The sequence below is a fragment of the Polypterus senegalus genome, chromosome 17, assembly GCF_016835505.1.
Source record: "Polypterus senegalus isolate Bchr_013 chromosome 17, ASM1683550v1, whole genome shotgun sequence".
Lineage (NCBI taxonomy): Eukaryota > Metazoa > Chordata > Cladistia > Polypteriformes > Polypteridae > Polypterus > Polypterus senegalus.
The window spans coordinates 99141610-99163809 of NC_053170.1; the positions used below are offsets into that span (position 1 = coordinate 99141610).

A 22200-nucleotide genomic window follows, 5' to 3' on the forward strand; every position below is an offset into this window, starting at 1 on the left:
TGCTTCATGTGCAATAACTATATTATCCTTAGAAAACTATATTATTCTCTCACACCATCCAGAGCTAGAGGTGTCCAAACTGATTGTTATTTTTTTTTTGTTCTTTATTTCGCCTTATACAATTTCTCGTATTAGGAATTTGTTAGTGTTCGCATACCCCTTGGGGTCAGAGCACAGGGTCAGCCATTGTACACTGTACAATGTACAGCAGCCCCTGGAGCAATTGAAGGTCAAGGGCCTCGCTCAAGGGCCCAGCAGAGTAGGATCTCCTTTGGCAGTGTCGGGGATTCTAACCAGCAACCTTCAGGATACCAGCGCAGAGCCTCAGCCTCAGAGCCACCATATTTTTTATTTGATTTATTTAGTGTTATTATGGTCCGTTTTTGGTTTCACGTTTTGTCATGTCATATTCCAACCCGCAAATCAAAACCAGGGTCGCAGGGGGATGCTGGAGCCTTTCCCAGTTAGCACAGGGTGCAAGGCAGGAACATAGGGCACCAGTCCATTGCAGAAAAGACAATCTTATGGGATGCATATTATTCATATTATGGTCATCGTCATGCTGTTGTTGTTATGGTCCCGAAAGTCACATGTCTGCCAATTTACAGTTTAATGGTCACCGTCATACACATCCTGGTATCTGAATTGGTGGACATTCAGAGTAAATGTGTATTAGTGTGGCTATTTTTGTAGGAAGACTTTCGGATTGTTCTCTTTAGCGTTAACATTCTTAAGTAGGGCTTATTCTCTGGCATGAACCCCAGCATTGTATAAACGTCTATCCCCTGGTCGCTACCATTCTCTCTTCCCATTGGTGACAAATCTGGAATTAGTGATAAACCAATTAGTTCAACTTTTTTTCCATTATGTTTGCAAACACTTTTAAATGTAAAACATGTCCTATCTCAAGACATCCAAATGTTAAGCTTGGGTTCCTTTTCTGAGTTTTGATGGCCCCAAAGTCATGGTGCCCTTAGGCCGGTGACTGCTCAGCCTATGCAGGTACGCCTGCTTCTAATGTTCCTCCATTTTCCAAATGTGTTTCCACTTTTGATTCTTGCTGATGTCTTTTAGAATTAGACGAAACCTCATTGAATCAGCATAGTGCTGAGCTGGATTGTCTTTTGGCCAGTGCTGCCAAGGGGACCGCCAGCTCCATGCCAACCTAAAACTGGAAGGATGGGGCGGGTGGGTCAATTGCTTTTGCTGCCTCCTCAGCATTGGGCATACCCAGGGTTTGGTTGTGGAACCACAACAAAGTCTCTAATGCCAATGCACACCCACACCAAGTCCACTGGTGGCACCCTAACCTCTCATTGACACTCGTTGTCACCACCTCACAGTATACCCATGCCATCTTGTGTATTCTACAAAGACCTTAATGCTCCTGATGGCTCACTTTGGGTTTGTGTTTCAGAAAGAATGAGAAGAGAGACAGGAAATTACACTGAATGCTTTATTATACAATGAACATTTTACAAAACATTACAAAGAAATTCACATTTTGTGATTTTCTGGGATTACAAAAGAAGCTTCAGGTCAGCAGATTTACTCTTCATCCTTGCCCTGTGGGGAAAAAAAGTAAAAAAAAAACCGAAATAAGTAAATGAATGACGAGCCTTTGAAATTCCAAACTTTCTCAGAAGGAGAAGGCGGCCATTGACAGGATCATTGAAGTGCCATTGTGTGGCATTGGCATCTCTGATCTCTTTAAGGATGCTGGCTTATTGACATGTCTGACAATTTTCATTGAAATAAATTATGCTTGGCTAAATATTGGTGTCAAAATTCCATTAATTTTCTGAACCTACTTATGTTCCATGCAGATTCTCTGGGAAGCTACTTCATTTTTAATTAGGTGCATGACAGACCTTGGTCTGTAGGGGGCGCCAGTTCAGTTCCTGTCACAATCAATGAATGAATGAGCCTGGCCTCTCCCATACTGATCTCCTGAATGTTATGCAGGAGTCACACTGAAGAAGGTGCCAGTCTTTCGAAGGGCACAGGTATGAAGGAATGAATGACCTTTTCCAGTGAGGACCTCCTAAATATTAGGCCGGAGTCATGCTGAAGGGGTGCCAGTCCATTCTGGGGAACTCTCTTCTGTCAATGAATGAATGAATGGAGCAGGCCCCTCCCTGAATGCCCTTGTGAATATTAGCCAGGAGTGGCAATGTAGGGGGTGCCAGTCTATTGCAGTGTACCCACCACACCTTGTCTTGAATGAGTAGCCTCCTCTCTATTTCCTGAATATTCATTCATAATTGTCAGTTTTATTCAGTAGGGTGGGCTTACCTTGGATCCTGTGTCACGGCTCTTGGCTCTCAGCTTGTTGACCTGAGACTCAGCAATGTCGGCCCGCTCCTCTGCCTCTTCCAGCTCATGCTGCACCTTCCTGAGCTTGGAAAGGTGAACGTTGGCAGCTTCCTCCTGCAGATTGAAAAGAGTTCACCAATATGTCAGGGCTTGTTTATTGCATGTTTGAGCCCCCTGTTTCCAATATCTGAGGTGTGTTCAAAAAGCCTGCTCGATTGAGGGCGTGTGACTTACAGCTTCCTCAGACTGCCTCTTGTAGGCCTTGACCTTCAGCTGAAGTTTGTCCACCAGGTCCTGAAGTCTCAGAATGTTCTTCTTGTCCTCCTCAGCCTGTGAGACAAGAGACCCCCATTATTAACCCATGGATGCATATCACAATCATGTTGATGGCACCAAAACAAACACCTTGGTAGATGTACCTGGTAGCTCAGCTCCTTGACTCTCCTCTCGTATTTACGGACTCCCTTGATGGCGTCTGTGCCGTGCTTCTGTTCACCTTCCAGTTCGTTCTCCAGCTCCCTCACCTGAAACACACAAATGCACGAGGGTCAGTAAACCCAACTCTTGAGATGTTTCCACCTGTGTGGCTGCTGTTTCTCCTCCTCTCACACTTGAGCACTGACCCTGGACTCCAGTTTCTGGAGCTGCTTCTTGCCACCCTTCATGGCCAGCTGTTCGGCCTCATCCAGGCGGTGCTGCAGGTCCTTCACGGTCTGCTCCAGATTCTTCTTCATCCTCTCCAGGTGAGCACTGGTGTCCTGCTCCTTCTTCAGCTCCTCAGCCATCATGGCAGCCTGCAAATAGCCAGAGCCGAGAAATTACACTAACCGTCCTCAGACAGACAGACAACCCACATAAGTTAGCCAGGGCTGCAAATCCAGGACGTACATCGGTGATGGCCTTCTTGGCTTTCTCTTCAGCATTCCTGGCCTCCTGGATGGAATCCTCAACCTCTCCTTGAAGCTGACCAAGATCGCTCTCCAGCTTCTTCCTGCTGTTGATAAGGCTGGTGTTCTGCAAAGAAAGTCACACGGTCACTCCCTTTGTGTGAATGCACTGGCATGGCATTCAGCCCAGCTGGGGCACCATGTCCTGTACCTGAGAGTGCAAGAGCTGCACACGCTCGCTGGCATCCACCAACTCCTGCTCTGCCACCTTGCGGCCCCTCTCTGTCTGCTCCAGGGAAGCTCTCAGCTCCTCAATTTCAGCCAGCATCAGGTTGTTCCTGCGCTCCACCATGGCCACCTGCTCCTTCATGTCCTCGCTTCCTCTGAGAGCATCATCAAGGTGCAGCTGAGTCTCCTGTTTTCAAACCAGATCAACAGGTCACAAAATATATCAGCCAAAAAATATGGAGACGAGCCTCAGACAAGCCGTCCCTGACTCCGATAAATGACTTGCCTTGAGCTGAGCCTGAACGTTCCTCAGGTGCTTCTGGGCTTCAGAGGCCTGACGGTTGGCATGTCCCAGTTGGATCTCCATCTCGTTCATGTCTCCCTCCATCTTCTTCTTCAGCCTCAAGGCGTCGTTCCTGCTCCTGATCTCGGCGTCCAGTGTGCTCTGCAGGGAGTCGATGGACCTCTGGTTGTTCCTCTTGAGCTGCTCGATTTCCTCGTCCTTCTCGGCGATCTTCCTGTCCACCTCAGACTTCACTTGGTTGAGCTCAAGCTGCACACGCAGGATCTTGCTCTCCTCGTGTTCCAGGGATGCCTGAAAAGCACACGAGGGAGCCACGTCAGACACCATGAAGCCCTCAGTTTCATTCATGTCACATTCTTATTATTGCAGCGTCTGTTGTCTTTACAGGGACTTTAAGACATCTGTCTCATATAGGGTCTATTTCATATTAATGTACAATATGTAATCAAGTAAAATAACACCTTCTGTATTATAACATCCTCTGTCTTAAACAATTTACTTTGTTTCTCACCTTAATTAGTGTATCTTCAATGCATCGTATACAAAGCACCTTTTTATCCCAGTATCTTATATAGTGACTTTCAGGTCAGGTACTTTACATACCAAAGATGGGTCTGCCATGTCTTAAATCACACATTGTGTATCAATCCATCACATATAGTGCCTTTCACATCAGGGAATATTAATAGGCACTTTAAAAAGCAAACAGCATCTGTCCTATACGAAAACATTTATTGTCACCCATCTTATATAGTGTCTCTCATGTGCTTTATCTAACTTTATAGTGCCTTTCATGTTAATTAAAGCTTAATAAAGTAAAGGCACTGCCTGCTAGGCTTTGCCATGCTGTACAGTAACACCTGTCTGTCTGAATGGACACCCTTCTTGTTCATTCATCATGTATATAGTGCCTTTCACATTTCTCTCTATATATACTGTACACAGATATTAGCTGTGCTTTACCTCAGCCTCCTCCAGAGCTGTCTGGATCTCTGACTTCTCCTGCTCAGTTTGCTTCTTCAGTTTCTCCACCTCGTGGATGGACTTTCCTGTCTCTGCCAGCTGTTCTGTGAGGTCGGAGATCTCCTCTGCATTTTATAAAAAGAAAAGCCAGAGCACACATTTAACCAAATGGCACACACCGAGCAAAATATGACAGCCTGGGCAAAGGAGGGGGCAAGGGGACAGGGTGCAAGCATCTAATCAACCGATGTTCAGGTGCTGAATGTAATCAGGTGGTCTATGAATGTCTACCTTATATAGCGCCTTCCTTAGGAACAGTGTGAACAACTCAACCAAATTACAGTGGAAGAGCACAGTGCGTTTTTGAGTGGCGCTTTTCATTATTATATTTTGGAGGTTGTGGTATTGATGTGATTATTAGATGGTCATCTTAAGATTAGAGGAAGCTGTATGTAGAGGTGAGCATCAATGAGAGCACCGTCTGGTCTATGAATGATACAAACTGTCATCCATCCTGCTGGGACACTCTGTGCCTAATGATCAAAGGGGAGAGACACCAAGTCTGACCAATAAGGACAAACCAAAATCCAATCCTTACGCTGCAGGTTCTTGTTTTCACGTTTCATGGTCTCAAGATGCTCCAGAGACTCCTCGTAAGCGTTCTTCATCTTGAAGTTCTCTGTGCTCAGGGAGCGCGCTTCCTTCAGACTAGCTTCCAGCTCGGCTTGGCTCTCTTCGAACTTCTGTTTCCATTCAGCCATGACCTGTCCAAAACCATTTCATGCTGATGAGAACCCTGTTTGAATTTCACCCGCCCTGTTCCATGTGTCATTCACCATCATGACCGAGCTTCACGCTCGCTTCATCATCGTGTACCTTGTCGAAGTTCCTCTGCTTCTTGTCCAGAGCAGCGGCAGCAGCATTGGCCTTCTCTACATCCATCATCAGGTCTTCTACCTCACCCTGAAGTCTCTGCTTGGTCTTCTCAAGGGAGGAGCACTTGGAGTTGGTGGCCTCGATGGCTTCCTCAGCCTCCTGCAGACGCTGGGCAAGCTTCTTCCTAAGAAGCGAAGGAGATCAAACATGTTAATCAAGAACTTTGTCTGTCGCAGTTTCCCCCATGGATCACGTCAGGATCTGCCGTCTTACTTGGCCTCCTCCAGCTCCTCTGTGCGCTGGATGGCGTCGGTCTCGTATTTTGTTCTCCACTGAGCGACTTCACTGTTAGCCTTGGACAGAGAGCGCTGCAGCTCAGCCTTGGCCTCCTGTTCCTCTTCAAACTGCTCACGGAGCAGGTCGCAGTCGTGGCGAGAGGACTGCAAAGCGTGGGCCAGGGCGTTCTTGGCCTGGAGAGGGCGAAGCCAATATGTTAGCTTGGAAGACCACGTATCCCAAAGAAATCATTTAGGGATTTCTTAAAGAGAACAACTCCATCTTACCTTCACTTCCTCTTCATGTTGCCTCTTAATCTCCTCAAGCTGCTGGGTAAAGGCCTGCTTGCCTCTGGTCAACTGAGAAACCAGGGATTCCTTCTCCTCCAGTTGGCGAGAAAATTCACCTGAGATGAGAGAAGGAGATCAGTGAGCACCTGATGCCCAGCACGCCCCACACTGGCAGCTTATACTTTGGGAAGAGGCCCGCGTTACCGTTTTCTGTCTGCAGACGAGCCTTCTGTGTGGTGAGGTCGTTGATAAGCCTGTGGTGCTCATCACCTTTGGTCTTCACTTCACTGAGTTGGTCCTCCAGTGAGCGGCACATCTTTTCAAGGTTAGCCTATCAGAAAAGGGAAAAATCAATTAGTTACACTGAGAAACTGTCCCTGTGAACAATAGCAATCTGGGTAAGGGGGACAGCACTTACCTTTGACTTGGCCACGGACTCCATGTTTCCAGAGAGGTCATCCACTTCCATCTTCAGTTCGCTCTTCTCCTTCTCCAGCTTCTGTTTCACACGCTGGAGGTTGTCGATCTGCTCCCCAAGCTCGGCCACGCTGTCGGCGTGCTTCTTGCGCAGTGCGGAGGCAGTGGCTTCATGCTGAAGGGTGGCCTCCTCCAAGTCACGGCGCAGTTTTTGGAATTCGGCTTCCCTCTTCTTGTTCATCTCAATCTGGGCAGAGGTGGCACCGCCGGCTTCCTCCAGCCTCTCGCTGATCTCCTCCAACTCCCTGGACAGGTCGGCTCTCTGCTTCTCAACCTTGGCACGGGCTGCGCGTTCAGCTTCGATTTCCTCCTCCAGCTCCTCAATTCGGGCCTATGAAGATGCTCACACTTAGCAAGCGTTCGGATTCCAACAGACATGTATTCTCAGCCACGGCGGCCATTTTACCTGCAGTTCCTTAATCTTCTTCTGCAGCTGGGCACCGAGGGCCTGCTCATCCTCTACTTTGCTCAGCAGTGTGGAAACTTCAAAGTCCTTCCTATAATATGAAAGAATATAAAGCACATTAGACAGAAGTATGGAATCAAAGACACGAGGACAGATAGACAGCAATGTAACGAGAACTTGCTTTTTAAGTTTCTCCTCCAGCTGCTGCTTTTCGTTTTCCAAGTCCATGATGGTTTCCTGAGCAAGCTTCAAGTCACCTTCCAGCTTTCTCTTGGCACGCTCAAGGTCCATGCGGATCTTCTTCTCTTGCTCCAGTGAGCCTTCAAGCTAGAGATTAAAAGTAGGAAATGAATGTGTTTTTTTATCTGTTATCAATTAAATTCACAATGACACCATTATTTTTCCACTCTGAGTCTTCTCAGAATCATTTTGGACCAACTCTTCCTACTCACATCATCGACCTGCTGCTCCAGCTTAGTCTTGGCCTTGTTCAGAGTGTTGACCTTGTCTTCTTCAGCCTGCAGGTCATCCAGGGTCTGCTGATGAGCCTCCTGAAGAGCCTTCTTCTCCTTGGTCATCTTGGAGATGTTCTCATCCAGGGTGGCCATCTCTTCAGTCAGGTTTTTCACCTGCAGGTAGACATGGGAGGTAAAATGAAGCAGAGGAATACCAGATTGAATGTTGGGAGAGGGATGAGTGCCACAGGACAGGACTTAGGGAATAAGACACTCTACTGAAGAATGCAATGCCAACGTTATTGTATCACTCCCTTCTTTATGCATTATTTTTTGTTAATAAAACTCTCCTACTTGATATAAATGAGTCTACTTGAAGGGACAACTCAAGAGTGTCCCTGTTGGCCAACGGTATGCAATGAGGACCAATCAGGTACCTTGTTCTCAGTGGCGTGTTTCTCCTTCTCTACTTTGGCCAAGGTGAGCTCCAGGTCATCAATGTCCTTCTTGAGTTCTGAGCACTCATCCTCCAGTTTCCTCTTCTTGGCTGTCAGCTCGGCGTTCATTTCCTCCTCATCCTCCAGTCTTTCATTGAGCTCCTTGACCTTAGCCTCAAGCTGGATCTTGGCCTTGATCAAGCCTTCACATCTTTCCTCAGCATCACCCAGGTTTTCTCCTTCCTGTTAAGACAATAAAGTAGGACAGGGGGTTGTAAACAAACATCCAAACCAGGCAGTGGCACAACAGTTACACATTGGCAACCATTTGAAAATCTGGAATGACTTCTTACCGCTTGAAGCTGAAGCTGAATGTCATTCTTCTCCTGGACGAGAGCCACCATCTTCTCCTCAAGCTCCTTCCTCCTTGCCTCAGACTTGGCCAGGTCTTCTTTGCATTTGGTGAACTCCTCCTTCATGTTGGCCATCTCCTTTTCTGCCTCGGCACTCTTCAGGAGAGGCTTGATCTTGAAGTAGAGCTTCATCCATGGCCAGTGCTTGACGTTCATGAAGGAGCGGATGTTGTACTGGATGGAATAGAGGGCCTCCCTGAAATGGGCAACCAATAAGATAAGTTTGAAAACTGGATGCACTGCAGCAAAGTCCTGCAAGATTCACATTCTCATCACGAGGGCGTACCTCCTCTCCATCATCTTCTTGAATTCAATTCTCATTAGGTAGCCTCTGCACACGGCCTGAGTGCAAGTGATGAGCTGTGCCAGACGCTCGTCTCTCATTTCCTCAAGAACACCCAGGAGACCAGCTTTGAAGAAGACCTGGCATTGATAAAGCACACATTTTAGAGGTGAGTCCAGCACAGTGGGGTTTAGGATCTTTGGGATTCTCTCCATTTCACATCCTTACCTTGGTGTGGCCAAATTTGTACTGGCTGTGATCGATATCAATTGATCCCAGGAGTTTCTCAGAAGCTTTCTTATTGTCCATAAACTGGCCTTCTGGGACGGCGCTAGCATTCAGAACTCGGTATCTGTTAAGATGGAAGCAGAGCACTTGAAGTGAAGCTCCTCCAAAGACCAGCAAAGTCTTCAAAAAAGAGGAGATGGGACTGCTAGATCGCATACCTCTGTTTGAAGTCACCATAGTGGATTCTGCTGGGGAAACCCTTTCTGCAAATCCTGATACCTTCCAGGACACCGTTACACCTCAGCTGGTGCATGACCAAGTGGTTGTCCATGATACCTGTAAGTGTATTCGGAGAGGTGCTGTTAAACAAACGGGTGCTCTTGTGATCGGCTCAATGATGCCAACTGGGCTGAGGGCACCTACCTGGTGTTTTGGTTTCATTGGGAATCAAGCAACGCACAAAGTGAGGATGGGTGGTCTTCAGGTTGGACATAAGCTTGTTCAAGTTTTCCTGTGACAAGACAGAATGACAGTTAGGTGGTTATTCCATTATTTTTGATACTTTGACAAAAAAAGAACCAACTCGAACTAAACATTACCCTGAAAAGAGCAGACACGGTCTGGAAAGAAGAACCCTTCTTCTTGCCTCCCTTGCCTCCCTTGGAGCCACCATCTTGAAAACAAACCAGAAATAAATGTTACTGCATTCAAATTTCTTGAAAGTACTATTGTGAAATATGAAGGTGAGCAGAGACACTGGACTGTACCATCAGTAGCTGAGTAGCTGGAGTACAGGAAGGACAGCAGCTTCACAGAAGACTTCTGGTAGAGCCCCACAACGGACTCATTCAGGGGGTCCTTGTTCTTCTCCAGCCACCCAGAGATGTTGTAATCCACAGTGCCAGCATAGTGGACCAGGGAGAAGTGGGCCTCAGCTTTGCCTTTGGCGGGTTTGGGTTTCTGGAAGCAGTTGTTCTTGCCCAGATGCTGGTCATACAGCTTGTTCTTGAAAGAAGTGTCAGTAGATTTGGGGAACATGCACTCCTCTTCCAGGATGGAGAAGATACCCATGGGCTGTCAGAAAGAGAGGGGGGTGCCAATGACGATTACAGGGTGCCCTCAACTTATAAGTCATAATGTAGCTTGAGGACAGAAATCTTACCTTCTCAATGAGCTCAATGCAAGAGGCCAAGTCCATACCGAAGTCAATGAACTCCCACTCGATGCCCTCCTTCTTGTACTCTTCTTGCTCCAGGACGAACATGTGGTGGTTGAAGAACTGCTGCAGCTTCTCATTGGTGAAGTTGATGCAGAGCTGCTCCAGAGTGTTAAACTGAGGACAAAAACAAGAATGTCATCACTGTGGTGTTCCATACCCTCTCATTTTAATGTCGATCTTTGTAAATGGGTCATGGAACTTACGTCAAAGATCTCAAAGCCAGCAATGTCCAGGACACCGATGAAGTGCTGTCTTTGCTGCTTGGTATCCAGCTGTTGGTTGATACGGACGACCATCCACAAGAACATCTTCTCATAGACGGATTTTGCCAGAGCACCGATGGAGTTATACACCTATAAGTCCATAAAGATGAAACCGGGTTCAGTTCAGGAGCTCCCTTAGTGGACGCTTTGTTCACATGCGGGAGAAGCTGCCAAAGTTTACCTGCTGGACGCTCTGTCCCTTGGTCACAAATTCATTGCCGACCTTTACTCTTGGGTAGCAGAGGTTCTTAACAAGGTCTGCAGAGTTCAGGCCCATCAAATAAGCAGCCTTGTCAGCATCTGTCAGTTGAAACGAAATGGAATTGGCTCAACGTGACCATCATGTTTAAGGTCAAAGAGTGTGCACCATGTGAACAGGTACATCAACTGGGACGATCCCCAATGATATCTGGTCAGGTACATCAACTGGGATGATCCCCAATGATATCTGGTCAGGTACATCAACTGGGAATATCCCCAATGATATCTGGTCAGGTACATCAACTGGGAATATCCCCAATGATATCTGGTCAGGTACATCAGCTGGGAATATCCCCAATGATATCTGGTCTCCATGGACAGTGTCATTGACCAAAAGCCCTTTAAACATCTAAGAAGAAGGGCTGGGGTTCCAGTAGGAGAATAAACTATTTGTAAAAAATTTGGTGAGGAATGTGAGTGACCAACAAGAATGACCGTCACCAGTATATTGTAGCAAAGATTAATTACATTAAACCAGAAACTGAAACTCTAAGGCTAGTGGGCCAACTTTCATGATGGAGCAAAACTCCATTCGGACACAAGAGAGGGTTTTAATTGTCCAACCAGAAGAGAAAGTCCTTCACTTTCTTAGTAGAGTGGTATCTCACCTTGAGCACACTCAATACTTCAATATTCTTAAACCTCAGCTTCCGCTCCCCTGGCCAGAGGGACATTGGGCATTTGGAACATGTGGCCCCCCTTCTATTTTCCAGAGAAGAATATAATTTGATACAAGCTACTGTATCTCGATTGCTTGTCTTGAGTTATCTTGGCAGCCTTAGGGGCAGTGTAGGAGCCCAGCCAAGATGGGATGCCTGGATGGGATGCTACGTTCACAAAGTGAATGTAAAGTTCACCTTCAGTGCCATCGGGCTCGGCCTGCTCCTCACGCTGCTTCTGCTTGAACTTCATGTTACCGTAGTGCATCACTGCACCGGTCAGCTTGTAGATGCCCATCTTCTCATCAGCATTGAATCCCAGGATGTCAATAGCTTCCTACAAGAGGACACAATCACAAAGTAACATCAAAACCCTTTGAAATCTGCCGTAGAGATTCACCGCCTCAGAGCGAAACTTCACTTACGTCTGTGGCCATCAGCTCAACGGTGTCATCAATGCTTTTCACAGCAATTTCACCCTGGCTGATGTATGGGAAATCGTAGGGGTTGGTGGTAACCAGAAGCATGTCTGGTAAATAAAGACACACAAAGAAGTGTTATTTGAGCATTAAAAAAAACAATGAACTAACCTACAGGACATGTTAAAGGGTGAGACATCTGCAAAATGGTCTACTTCCCCCCGTTTATGGCCTTACCAATAAGCTCGGGCTTTTTGTTGCACAGAATCTGGTAGAAGATGTGGTAGCTTCTTTCAGCTGAAAGCTGGAATGTCACTCTGGACTTTTCCAGCAGGTCTGTAAACATTTTAGAAGAGTCGGTTAGCATTTCGTGTTTTTACCGCACACTGATCAGAAAGCGATATATCAAAACAAATACGTACAAGTCTCGATATCAGCTGAGGACAGCTTTCCACTTGGGCCGAAGTGAATTCGGATGAATTTACCCTGTTGACACAGAAGATGATGAGAAGCTCACTTGTAGTTGTTGGGATTTGCACTGCGTTCTCTCGGATTCACAAAAAAACGGAAGAGTTACTTACGAAACGGGAGGAGTTGTCATTTCTCACGGTTTTGGCGTTACCGAAGGCTTCCAGCAGGGGGTTAGCCTGGATGATTTGATCTTCCAGAGTTCCCTGTTAAAAGTCCAAAAAAGCAAAACATCAGCAGGCTGCCGGATGCTTGGGCGGCACACTTGAACGGTGAAAACGCGAGCCAACCTTAATTTTGGACTCCTGCTGCTTCTTCTTGTTGTCACCAACGACTGCGATTGTCGCAAAGTACTGGATGACACGTTTCGTGTTGACAGTTTTTCCGGCACCAGATTCTCCACTGGGGTTAAGGAGGAAAAAAAATGTACATCAGCTTAACAAGCGCTATAATGAGAAAGAAAAGGAGAAGGAGGTCCTCGAAAAAGTCTTCTACTTACGTGATCAAAACTGACTGGTTTTCACGGTCTATATGAAAACAAAAATCAGAGAAAATTAGTAAGATGGAGCTGGGCATGAAAGTGGCACTTAAAGTGTCTGAGAGGGACAAAGACACGCACACACTCACACACATACTTCTCAGAGAGACATTCGTCATAAACTCGTCTACGTGAAGTGGCGGCACGGATCACTTCGGCGGTACATTTTACGTCAATCCGCCAAAGACTCCGCGTGACAAGTCGACATTTCTCTGTAGTCACAGTGCGCGTCACTTCACTTCACCAAACACAGACCACGAGAAGTCGTCGTTTTTCGTTCGTCCCTATAAACGTTACTCAGCTCCACCAAAAGATAGAGTGAGATGTCAACGTCGTTTTCAATAACCGTTATAAATTTCACTGAAATTTACCAAAAACTGAATGTGAGAAGCCAACATTTTTTTGTCGTATTTAACTTAACCAAAGATTAAAGTCGACGTTTCTTGGCAGCGTTTAGAACATTTTACTCCACTCTTACCAAGGGCAGGGAGTGAGAAGTGAGCATTTCATCTGCAGGCCTTGTTCATTTCAGGCAACTTTACCAAAGATTAACGTAAGAAATCGCCATTGTTTTTTTTTTTTTCCTGTGTTAAAAAATTGGACGTAACGTAACAAAAGATTGATGAGAACTGATAAGTAATTGTTCCGAATTTTATGTAACTGCAGCAAAGATCAAGTGTTAAAAACCGACCTTTGTATGCAGTCGTTGTGTATTTTGTGTAATTTTACCAAGTAAATATTTAACATTACTCTGCAGCCGTTAGCCTACAAATTTGACGTAATTTAAGAGCGATGTGAGAAATCGGTGCTCCTCGGTAGTCCTGAGATCAAGTGCGCAAAGTCGATATTTGTCTGTTATAAATTTTATGCAGTTACACCAAAGACCCATGTGAGAATTTGACATTTTTCTGCAGATATTTTAAATTGTACATAATTTTCCCCTAGACCAATGCGAGAAATTTACATTTTTCTGTAATTGTTATAAATTTTACATAACTTTACCAAAAGACGGATATGAGAAGTTGACGTTTCTCTATAGTTGGTATAAATCTTATGCACCTTAAAGCTCGAGTGTGAACGTTTGATATTTGCCCACAGTCGTTATAAATTGTAGGTAACTTTACTAAAGACAACTGCAAGAAGTTGACGTTTCTCTAGCATTCTTATACAGTTTTGCGCAACTTTACCAGATTTCGGTCTGTAGTCTTTATGAATTTTAGATAACTTTGTCAAAGGCGGACGAGAGAAGCTGACATTTTCCTGCAATCGCCTCTTACACGCGGTGCCTTGGCTTAATTGCTGCCCAGCACCAGGACACCATGGAGGCGTCATTGCCATGTTGGTATTCCACTGAGCTCCAGTCGGTCCTAACCTCACGCATCATTCGTTACGTTTCTGTGCCCTTACCAGTCAACATGAATTGGTAGGCGTTGTCAGAGATGGAGAAGATGTGTGGTGGGGCCTCCTGACGCTTCTTGCCTCTGTACCCGGCAACAACCTCAGGGTTGTACACTGGCAGCCACTTGTAGGGGTTCACGGTGGCACAGAAAAGCCCAGAGTAGGTCTGGAGGAAACGTAAAAAGGATTATTCTCAAATCCCCGAGTCAAGTGGGCTAGAAAGCAAAGAGAGCGGCCAAAGAAGCTGAAGCTAAGACTTACGTAGATCATCCAGGCTGCGTAACGCTCTTTGAGGTTAAACAGCACAGAAGGTTCGTTCAGGTGGGTCATCATGGCCATGTCCTCAATTTTGTCAAACTTGGGAGGATTCATGGGGAAGACTTGGTCCTCCTTGACTGTCACCGTCTAAACAGTAAAGAAATCGGACACTTTGCTTGTCAGGGGGAAATGCGATAGAAAGCGGCATAAAACCACGTGACGAGTGATGCGCTCACTTACCCTGTTGTCTTCGGTCTTGACGGTGGCTTTGCCACCTTCCTTGCTCTCGATGACACCCTTCACGTACAGTTCTTTGTCGTCAACGACATAGCAGGCAGTCCTGGCATCAAAGGGGCGATTCTGGGCTTCAACTCGCTCCTTCTCAGACTTCCTCAGGTACTGGGCCGCTTCCCCGAAGCAGGCCATCTCAGCGTCACCGCTCATGATGGCAGAGTTCTGTGGGCAGTGAAGCAGAGTGTCACGAAGAGGGAAAACGGCGTCTTCTATTAGTGCTGGGCTGAATAACTCAGCAGGGAAACGACAAGCCCACTAACACATAAGGACAGTAAAACTCACTTACAGAAAGTGGCCCACCTTTCTTTACCCGCTCAGTGCCTGCCATCTGAATAGTAAGCTCACTTTCGGCTACTGTTAGTTAAGGAAATCGCTTCTCTTTATGCGGCTGATTATCTATTAGATTTTACCAGGAAAGCCAGAAAAGTGGTGGTCTTTCCAATTTAGCAAAAATTCCCCCCTGGAAATGAACGAACTGCACTATCCAACTGGCAGATTTCAGTTTTAAAAGAGAAGATTTTGTTATGACGGTCTGCCCAAAGCCAAGCTAACACTGGCAAACCTGTCCTCCTTCCTACACCCATCCTTCCTGACTTATCTACTTCTGAATGGGGCTCACCACCTAAAGGTGCCCAGGATTGTGGAAAAATGAAGGAAAAACGGGCAATTCTGGGTAAGGTGGTGGTGATGATGATGAAGATGCTCATCTAGCTCGGGGTCACACCTATAGCACTGAGCACAGGAACCAACCTTGCACTGGGTACCACTCAATATCACAGCAGGCACCGACACTGTATTTGGCCAGTTTAAAACTTTAACTTACAGACTTCACTTTATATAGCGCCTTTCAAAGTAACATTACAAACTGCATAACACAACTGTCAATGCTGCAGAATGACAATAGGCAATAAACGTTGGCTCACAGTCGCCTGAAACACAATTGTTCTTCCCATTCATTTCTTTTTAGAGAAATAATATCAGTCAGTCTATATCTAACCCGTTATATCCCAACGCAGGGTCACGGGGGTCTGCTGGAGCCAATCCCAGCCAACACAAGGCACAAGGGAGGAACAAATCCCGGGCATGACACCAGCCCGTCGCAGGGCACACACACCCACACACCAAGCACAATTTAGGGTCGCCAATGCACCTAACCTGCATGTCTTTGGACTGTGGGAGGAAACCCACGCAGACACGGGGAGAACATGCAAACTCCACGCAGGGAGGACCCAGGAAGTGAACCCAGGTCTCCTTACTGCGAGGCAGCAGCTCTACCACTGCGCCCGAAATAATATCTTACATTTATACAATAAAATAAGAAACATTAAAAAAAAATTCTAACAGAGAACCGGCAACTATTCTTCCGCATAAATGTGAAACTATAGCACGGGCCCAGCAGGGGACCGAAATACAAACAAACCGAACACGTGCAAAGAGACCCCCGACACGCGCGCCCCCTATCTTCAATGTGGCTTCTCCTCACCTGTTATCTCACCGGCTGACCTGAAGAAAATGCACTGGTGATGAAGAGGCCTGGAAAAGAAAGAAAACCTTAGCATCCAGTAAGCCCTGACCGGCGCGAGGTCCACAAATCCAAGTAGTGGGAAGCTCACAATTTGGGAATGTAATGTCAAGCTGGAAGTGAACGCAACGCAATCGCCATGCGCAGCCGCACCAGAGCGGGGCTGTGCGGGACTGTCTGGCGGCTCAGTGTCTGAGGACTAGCAAACAAGTCACATTTTGAAATATATTTACATTTACTCAGATATCTGTAAAGATAAATCGCTGCATTGGGAAGGAGCCCATCTGCAGGCGCACAGAAGCTAATGATGCCTAATAAAGCAAAGACATGAAAGGCGCACATTTGATAGAGGATTGGAAGTTAATGAATGAATGAGTGAGTGAGATGAGTGAGTGAGTGAATGAATGAATGAATGAATGAACGCTCTCTGCAGGCCGCTTACCTCTGGAGGTGGTTGTTGGGAGCCGTGTGCTGCTGTCCCGCAGGCCGCTCGCTTATATACCCCACACGGCCCGCCCGCCGCGCTGCGCCGCTATATTTGGGCATCCTAGGCAGGAACCTCTTTAAGGAAATCCAAGGCTTTAGCTGGAAGAAAGTTATATTTAGAGTCACAAACATCACCAGAATATACCTCGCTCGATAGCTGGTCAACCTTTCAAAAAAACGAAAGAAAAAAAAATACACAAGGCTGCAATAATGCAATAATAGCCACATCTAAGACTAGATAAAAAAAAATGTCACCTCGCTGTCACTTGCATAAAAATAATTTCATTCCACGAAAAGCTCGCCGTTAAGCACCGCAGCAATCGGACATTCCTTGGGCTAAAGACTTTAAATGAAACCATTCATTGAACCGCTCCGAACAAATTTGCCAATATCTAAAATAAAACTCTTTATTTTAACACAAAATGAGATTTCAAATTATTGGAAAGGTGTGAATATGAGACATCTCTTCATTTTGTATATTCTAATATGTCAAATAACGCTATAGACTTATCCTTGAGACCCTCAAAACCATCAAAACAAACTTTCTGTAAAAATATAGATAGATAGATAGATAGATAGATAGATAGATAGATAGATAGATAGATAGATAGATAGATAGATTATACAACAGACTGATAAATAGTAAACGTACATTTTGAAAAACACTGTCGAATATACAGATAGATATCTGATATAATAAACTTAAAAATAGTGAATGTCAATATGAAAGGCACTATATACGGGTTTAATAAAAGACTGATAATCAATACACGTACGTATAAAACACTTGTAGGTATTTAGATATATATTTTATATGAAACACTGAAAAATAATACACATACATGTGATAGGCACTATGATATGATATAATATGATAGATAGATAGATAGATAGATAGATAGATAGATAGATAGATAGATAGATAGATAGATAGATAGATAGATATGAAAGGCACTATTAGATAGATAGATAGATAGATAGATAGATAGATAGTAAACGTACATTTTGAAAAACAAGGTGGAATATACAGATAGATATCTGATATAATAAACTTAAAAATAGTAAATGTCAATATGAAAGGCACTATATACGGGTTAAATAAAAGACTGATAATCAATAAACGTACGTATGAAAACACTTGTAGGTATATATATATATATATATATATATATATATATATATATATATATATATATATATTATATGAAAGACTAAAAATAATACACATACTATCTATGATATGATAGATAGATAGATAGATAGATAGATAGATAAAAGTCACAACTGAATGTTTCCAATGAATTCCAAATCATTCTCCGCATATGCATTTCACATTATTATTATTATTACATTTTTTGCTCTTTTATTTGGTCGGTTACAGGAAACTAAATGACACGCAGTTCCTCCCCAGCATATTAAACGCGATATTTCAAAGGTAGAAAAAGAAGAGTGTCTAACTGAAACATATTTAAGTCAGATTGTTTATTGCCAGCATCAAAAATGAGGAACTCTGGTGGGATGGGGGTGCAATTGTTGGGGTAAAAGGTGAAAAGCGCCTTGAAGTGCTAAAAACTGGTGTTCTGGACATTTAAACTGAACAGCCATCCGTCGTCTAATCGTTTCTTGCAGGGATCCGTGCAAGCAATTGTCTCTCGGTTGTTATTTTTATTCAACCTCAACTTTAAGCCATTCAGCATTGAAACTGAATAAAAAGCTTAAGTTTAATATACAATAAAAACAATATTTTTTATAATAATATGTACATCAACAGCAAAATAAGGACTTAATGGAAAATTAAATTGCCAGTTTTTTAGGTAGGTGTATGGGTCTTCTTATACATAACAAAATCAATTTGATTGTCATCGACTTACTACTCCACCACTGCCGCGCATTTCGAATTTGTCATTCCTTTGATCGCTTGGCCGCACATTACAGACAGAAGCGCCTGTCGTGTAAGCCGAGATCTTCCCGACCGCTTGACAACTCAGCATTTTTTTTTATTTTTCCATTTAAACTATGAATGACTTTAGGCAGGAGGCGCACGTGACGTCACAGAGACAGGCACATCCTGGTTTTAAAGAGACCCCTCGTCAGTCGGAGTCCCGGCGTCAGGGAGATGCTGCACGTCACTCTGGTTGTCGGAGCTCTGCCAGATGCACGTGTTTTCCCGGCGCTACTCCCAGTGAGCTCCTGGCCTTTTCGGAAGCTTGCCCAGTTGATCCTTTATGCAGACGGCGTGAATGTGTTACGGACGGAGCTCGGATGTGCCTGTCACTTTTTGTAATGTTGTTATCTGGCTGTGAAGTTCGCGTTTAACTGTCGGATAATTGTGCGCAATTCTAGGCAAACTGCGCAGGCGCGTGACGTGACTTGTGCGACTTAGAGACGCACTTAATGGGTTTAGCTCAGTGAAAAGAAGCGCTCGCAGACTTTGAAGCGTCGCCTTGGTTATTGTGGAGCACATCTATTAACAGGGGATGTTTTCTTTCAAAGGATGACAGGTTTGAGTCTCAGTGGTCAGGTAAGAAATTTGGCGATTGTGGAGATGTCTGGATTTAAGGCTGCATTTTTTGTAACGTGTCTTTTTAAATCAGGTGAACAATTAAATGTTAGCGTAACATGCACGTGTCATATGTTACCGACATTGCCGCTACCTTATAATACGTTTATATGCCAGTGTGTGCATTCGAGCATCGCCTTCATTTGTGTGCAATGTGTGCATGGCACTTGCTGTGGTGGATTGCGTTCAAATCCAAAACCTAATTAAGGGAAAGCGACATTGAGGGACTGCGGTGGGCTGGCGCCCTGCCGGGGTTTGTTTTTCCTGCCTTGCGCCCTGTGTTGGCTGGGATTGGCTCCGGCAGACCCCCGTGACCATGTAGTTAGGATATAGCGGGTTGGATAATGGATGGATGGATGGACGGACGGACGGACATGAGGGATATGACGTGTACTGTGACTGTCACGGGAGCGTCTGTGTCAAATGACAAAAGCAGTTTGGCAAACAAGTGGGGACCACGCTTGAAGTAGTGATCTCCCAACATTCCATCCGGGTCGTCATTTGTCACTGGTGAGGTGGCTTTGTATTCTGTCCCAGATCCCCATTCCCTGCTGTTGGAGGAAAGTTAATGCAGCAGTGTCATGAGCAACATGTAAGTTACAAGCACTCAATGTATACCCTGGAGTGGTGATGTCCAAATCACAAGTTAAAAAAAGCAGGCCCTGGACAACTGACCCCCACAATCAGTTGAACAACAACCCCCAAAGTACATACACTCCAAAAATAAAGGTGCCAAAGGTCTTCTCAGCAAGGGCTCATTTTTGGATCCTATAAGAACCTCCCACATGAAGCTTCCAGAAAGAATCTTTATTTATTTAGAGCCATATATAGTCTCCATAAATCACGAATAAAAAATAATCATAGATTCGTGAAATCCCAATGGGTTCCTAATTTTAAAAGGAACTTTTTTGCATACAACACTACAGGCTGAGTTCTGTGTTAATCTGCCACATCCTGCTAGGCAGCTGTGAGACGTTAAAGATTTGTCCTTTACCCACATATTAGGAACCCTCTGAGTACCCAAAGAGCCGGTCGTGTGTGTGCCATGAACCCCTCACAAAATAAAACGGTTCTTTCTCAAGCATATCATTACGTAGCCGAGTAAAGAACCAGTATGAACCTTTATATTTAAGAGACACACCTAACACCAATTTGTAAGTAAAGTACACCGACTGACAAGAAGACATGCGCTGTGCAGATGTCCCCCCAACTCTGTCTTTGATGCTCCTGCTGCTTTGTCCCCCTGTGATGCTGCGCTTAAAAAACGTGTAGTAATGGTCTATCCTGACTTAACGAGCGGTGCCGTTACTGGGCGAATCATCTGCTGCGTTCAGACTCTGGTCTTCCTGAGTCCACCCTGCCACACACATGCTCATTCCACGCCACGCACGCTTTTCGTTGGTTAAGACCCCCATCTCTGCAATTTTTAAGGATTTGCTCCACACGTGTTTGAAAGTCGGTGTCCTCGCAGAATTAAGCACGGGACTTTAAAATCAAAGGTAAATGGAAAGATCCGTTTGTTAACTATGCTGTGAGCTTGGATGCTCACGCATCCTGAATTTTAAATGCACCCTTTACCACTGCGGATTATTTTAGACTTCGGTTCATTTCCACATCTGTTTTGTCCAGCGTGGCGTCTCAATAAACGGGCTGCTGAACTGACCATCCTGACGCGCTGGCCCCGCTGCCGCCTATCGCTTATAAATCAGGGGTTTTCTTAAGATCTCCGGCTACTTGCTGGATTTATTTATTTTCAGTCCCGCTGGAACTTTTCAAGAAATTTCTATCCAACTCTGCTGTAATCTGCGCCTCACACGTGACTGCAGAGGCGCGCTGAGTATGCAGTGGGAGCCAATCACGTCACGTTTCTCTCTCTCTCTCTCACTGCATTGTGCTCTAGAGACAGAGCGACCACGAAACGGGAAATGTCCGCGGTGCCCCCAATGGCCAGAATCCCTAAACTATTCCATCCATTTGCTTTCTGTTAATGAGAATTACTTCTGAACGCTTTGAAATAATAATTATTTTTCAATTCGGCTCTCTCTAACTGACCAGTGCGAGAACCCAAACACACATATATGATATTCACCTCTAGATATGGCCCCCTTATTTTTGGCCCTCTAGACCTGTAAAGTCCTAAATTTTTGAAGAGCTTTGGGCACACAGGATCAAAGAGTCAACAGTAGGTGTCTTCAGCAACCATGATCAGATGGACTTGAAGATGTGCAGGCCACATCAACAGACCCCAGTGATACTAATGGGAGACTGTGGTCAAAATGACTCCTTGTCGCAAAACCTGAAAAAATGGTGATCTGTAATATAGGCATGTGGAGTGTCATTTAATGCTATTTTGAGGTTGCTGATCACGAATATGATATCTGATTCTAATCTATGGTCCTAACCATATACAGTGCCTTTCACATCTGTCTGTCTATCTATCTATTGTGTAACTGGACCGGACACAGACAGGCGGACACCGTTAGTTCACCCAACACACCCATTTATTATTTACAATATTTACAAATCTTTAGTGCACCTCCCATTGCCTCCAGCACCGATCCCCCAAAGTCCAGGCCTCACAGTCCTTTGTGCCATCTTTCTAGCCGCCTCCACTCCTCTCTCCTCTTCCACCTTACTCTTCCTCATGAACAGAGGGAGGCGGCCCCTTTTATCCCAACCCGGATGGGCTTCAGCTGCTTCCCGGCAATCCCCCGAGGACACCCCGTGTGGCAGAAGTGCCGGCTGCGCACCCGAAAGCCCTCCGAGTGTCCCCAGTCTTCTTCCCCCCCAGCACTTCCTGTTGTGGCTGAAGTGCTGAGGTCCAGGGTTCTTCAGGCAACGGTGCGACCCCTCGTGGTCTGGAGGAGGCACAAGCCCTCCTCTGGTCCTCCTGGGCATCTCGGCTGGGCTCCACCCCCAGCTGCATGCAACACTATCTATCTATCTATCTATCTATCTATCTATCTATCTATCTATCTATCTATCTAATCCTACCTACTATACCAAATTCTAATCT

The 22200-nt window shown here is 45.3% G+C and overlaps 1 protein-coding gene across 1 annotated transcript; it reads right to left on the reverse strand.

Moving 5' to 3' along the window:
• Positions 1 to 1442: 1442 nt before the first annotated feature.
• Positions 1443 to 16619, reverse strand: LOC120518120 (myosin-4-like). The gene is made up of 41 exons (XM_039740725.1): positions 16581 to 16619; positions 16100 to 16149; positions 14563 to 14778; positions 14326 to 14469; positions 14074 to 14230; positions 12628 to 12655; positions 12419 to 12530; positions 12242 to 12334; positions 12083 to 12146; positions 11898 to 11996; positions 11667 to 11770; positions 11440 to 11578; positions 10503 to 10621; positions 10262 to 10411; positions 10002 to 10172; positions 9607 to 9913; positions 9439 to 9512; positions 9263 to 9350; positions 9058 to 9175; positions 8840 to 8963; positions 8615 to 8751; positions 8269 to 8524; positions 7916 to 8158; positions 7476 to 7652; positions 7205 to 7350; positions 7024 to 7114; positions 6559 to 6948; positions 6345 to 6471; positions 6138 to 6256; positions 5848 to 6044; positions 5575 to 5758; positions 5297 to 5462; positions 4699 to 4823; positions 3718 to 4026; positions 3415 to 3618; positions 3205 to 3330; positions 2940 to 3110; positions 2736 to 2840; positions 2551 to 2646; positions 2296 to 2430; positions 1443 to 1566 (listed from the first exon to the last, which is right to left on the reverse strand). The coding sequence occupies exons 3-41, from the start codon at positions 14764 to 14766 to the stop codon at positions 1549 to 1551; spliced, it is 5817 nt and encodes a 1938-aa protein (XP_039596659.1). The 5' UTR covers positions 14767 to 14778; positions 16100 to 16149; positions 16581 to 16619; the 3' UTR covers positions 1443 to 1548.
• Positions 16620 to 22200: the final 5581 nt, after the last annotated feature.

What these genes read in the sequence shown, in the direction of transcription:
- LOC120518120 (XM_039740725.1), bottom strand. Translation starts at nt 14,766, where the DNA reads ATGAGCGGTGACGCTGAGATGGCCTGCTTCGGGGAAGCGGCCCAGTAC. An exon ending in ATGACAACTCCTCCCGTTTC is followed by an intron (nt 12,147 to 12,241) that starts GTAAGTAACTCT and finishes CTGTGTCAACAG; the next exon opens with GGTAAATTCATCCGAATTCA. An exon ending in AACACGCCACTGAGAACAAG is followed by an intron (nt 7,653 to 7,915) that starts GTACCTGATTGG and finishes GTCTACCTGCAG; the next exon opens with GTGAAAAACCTGACTGAAGA.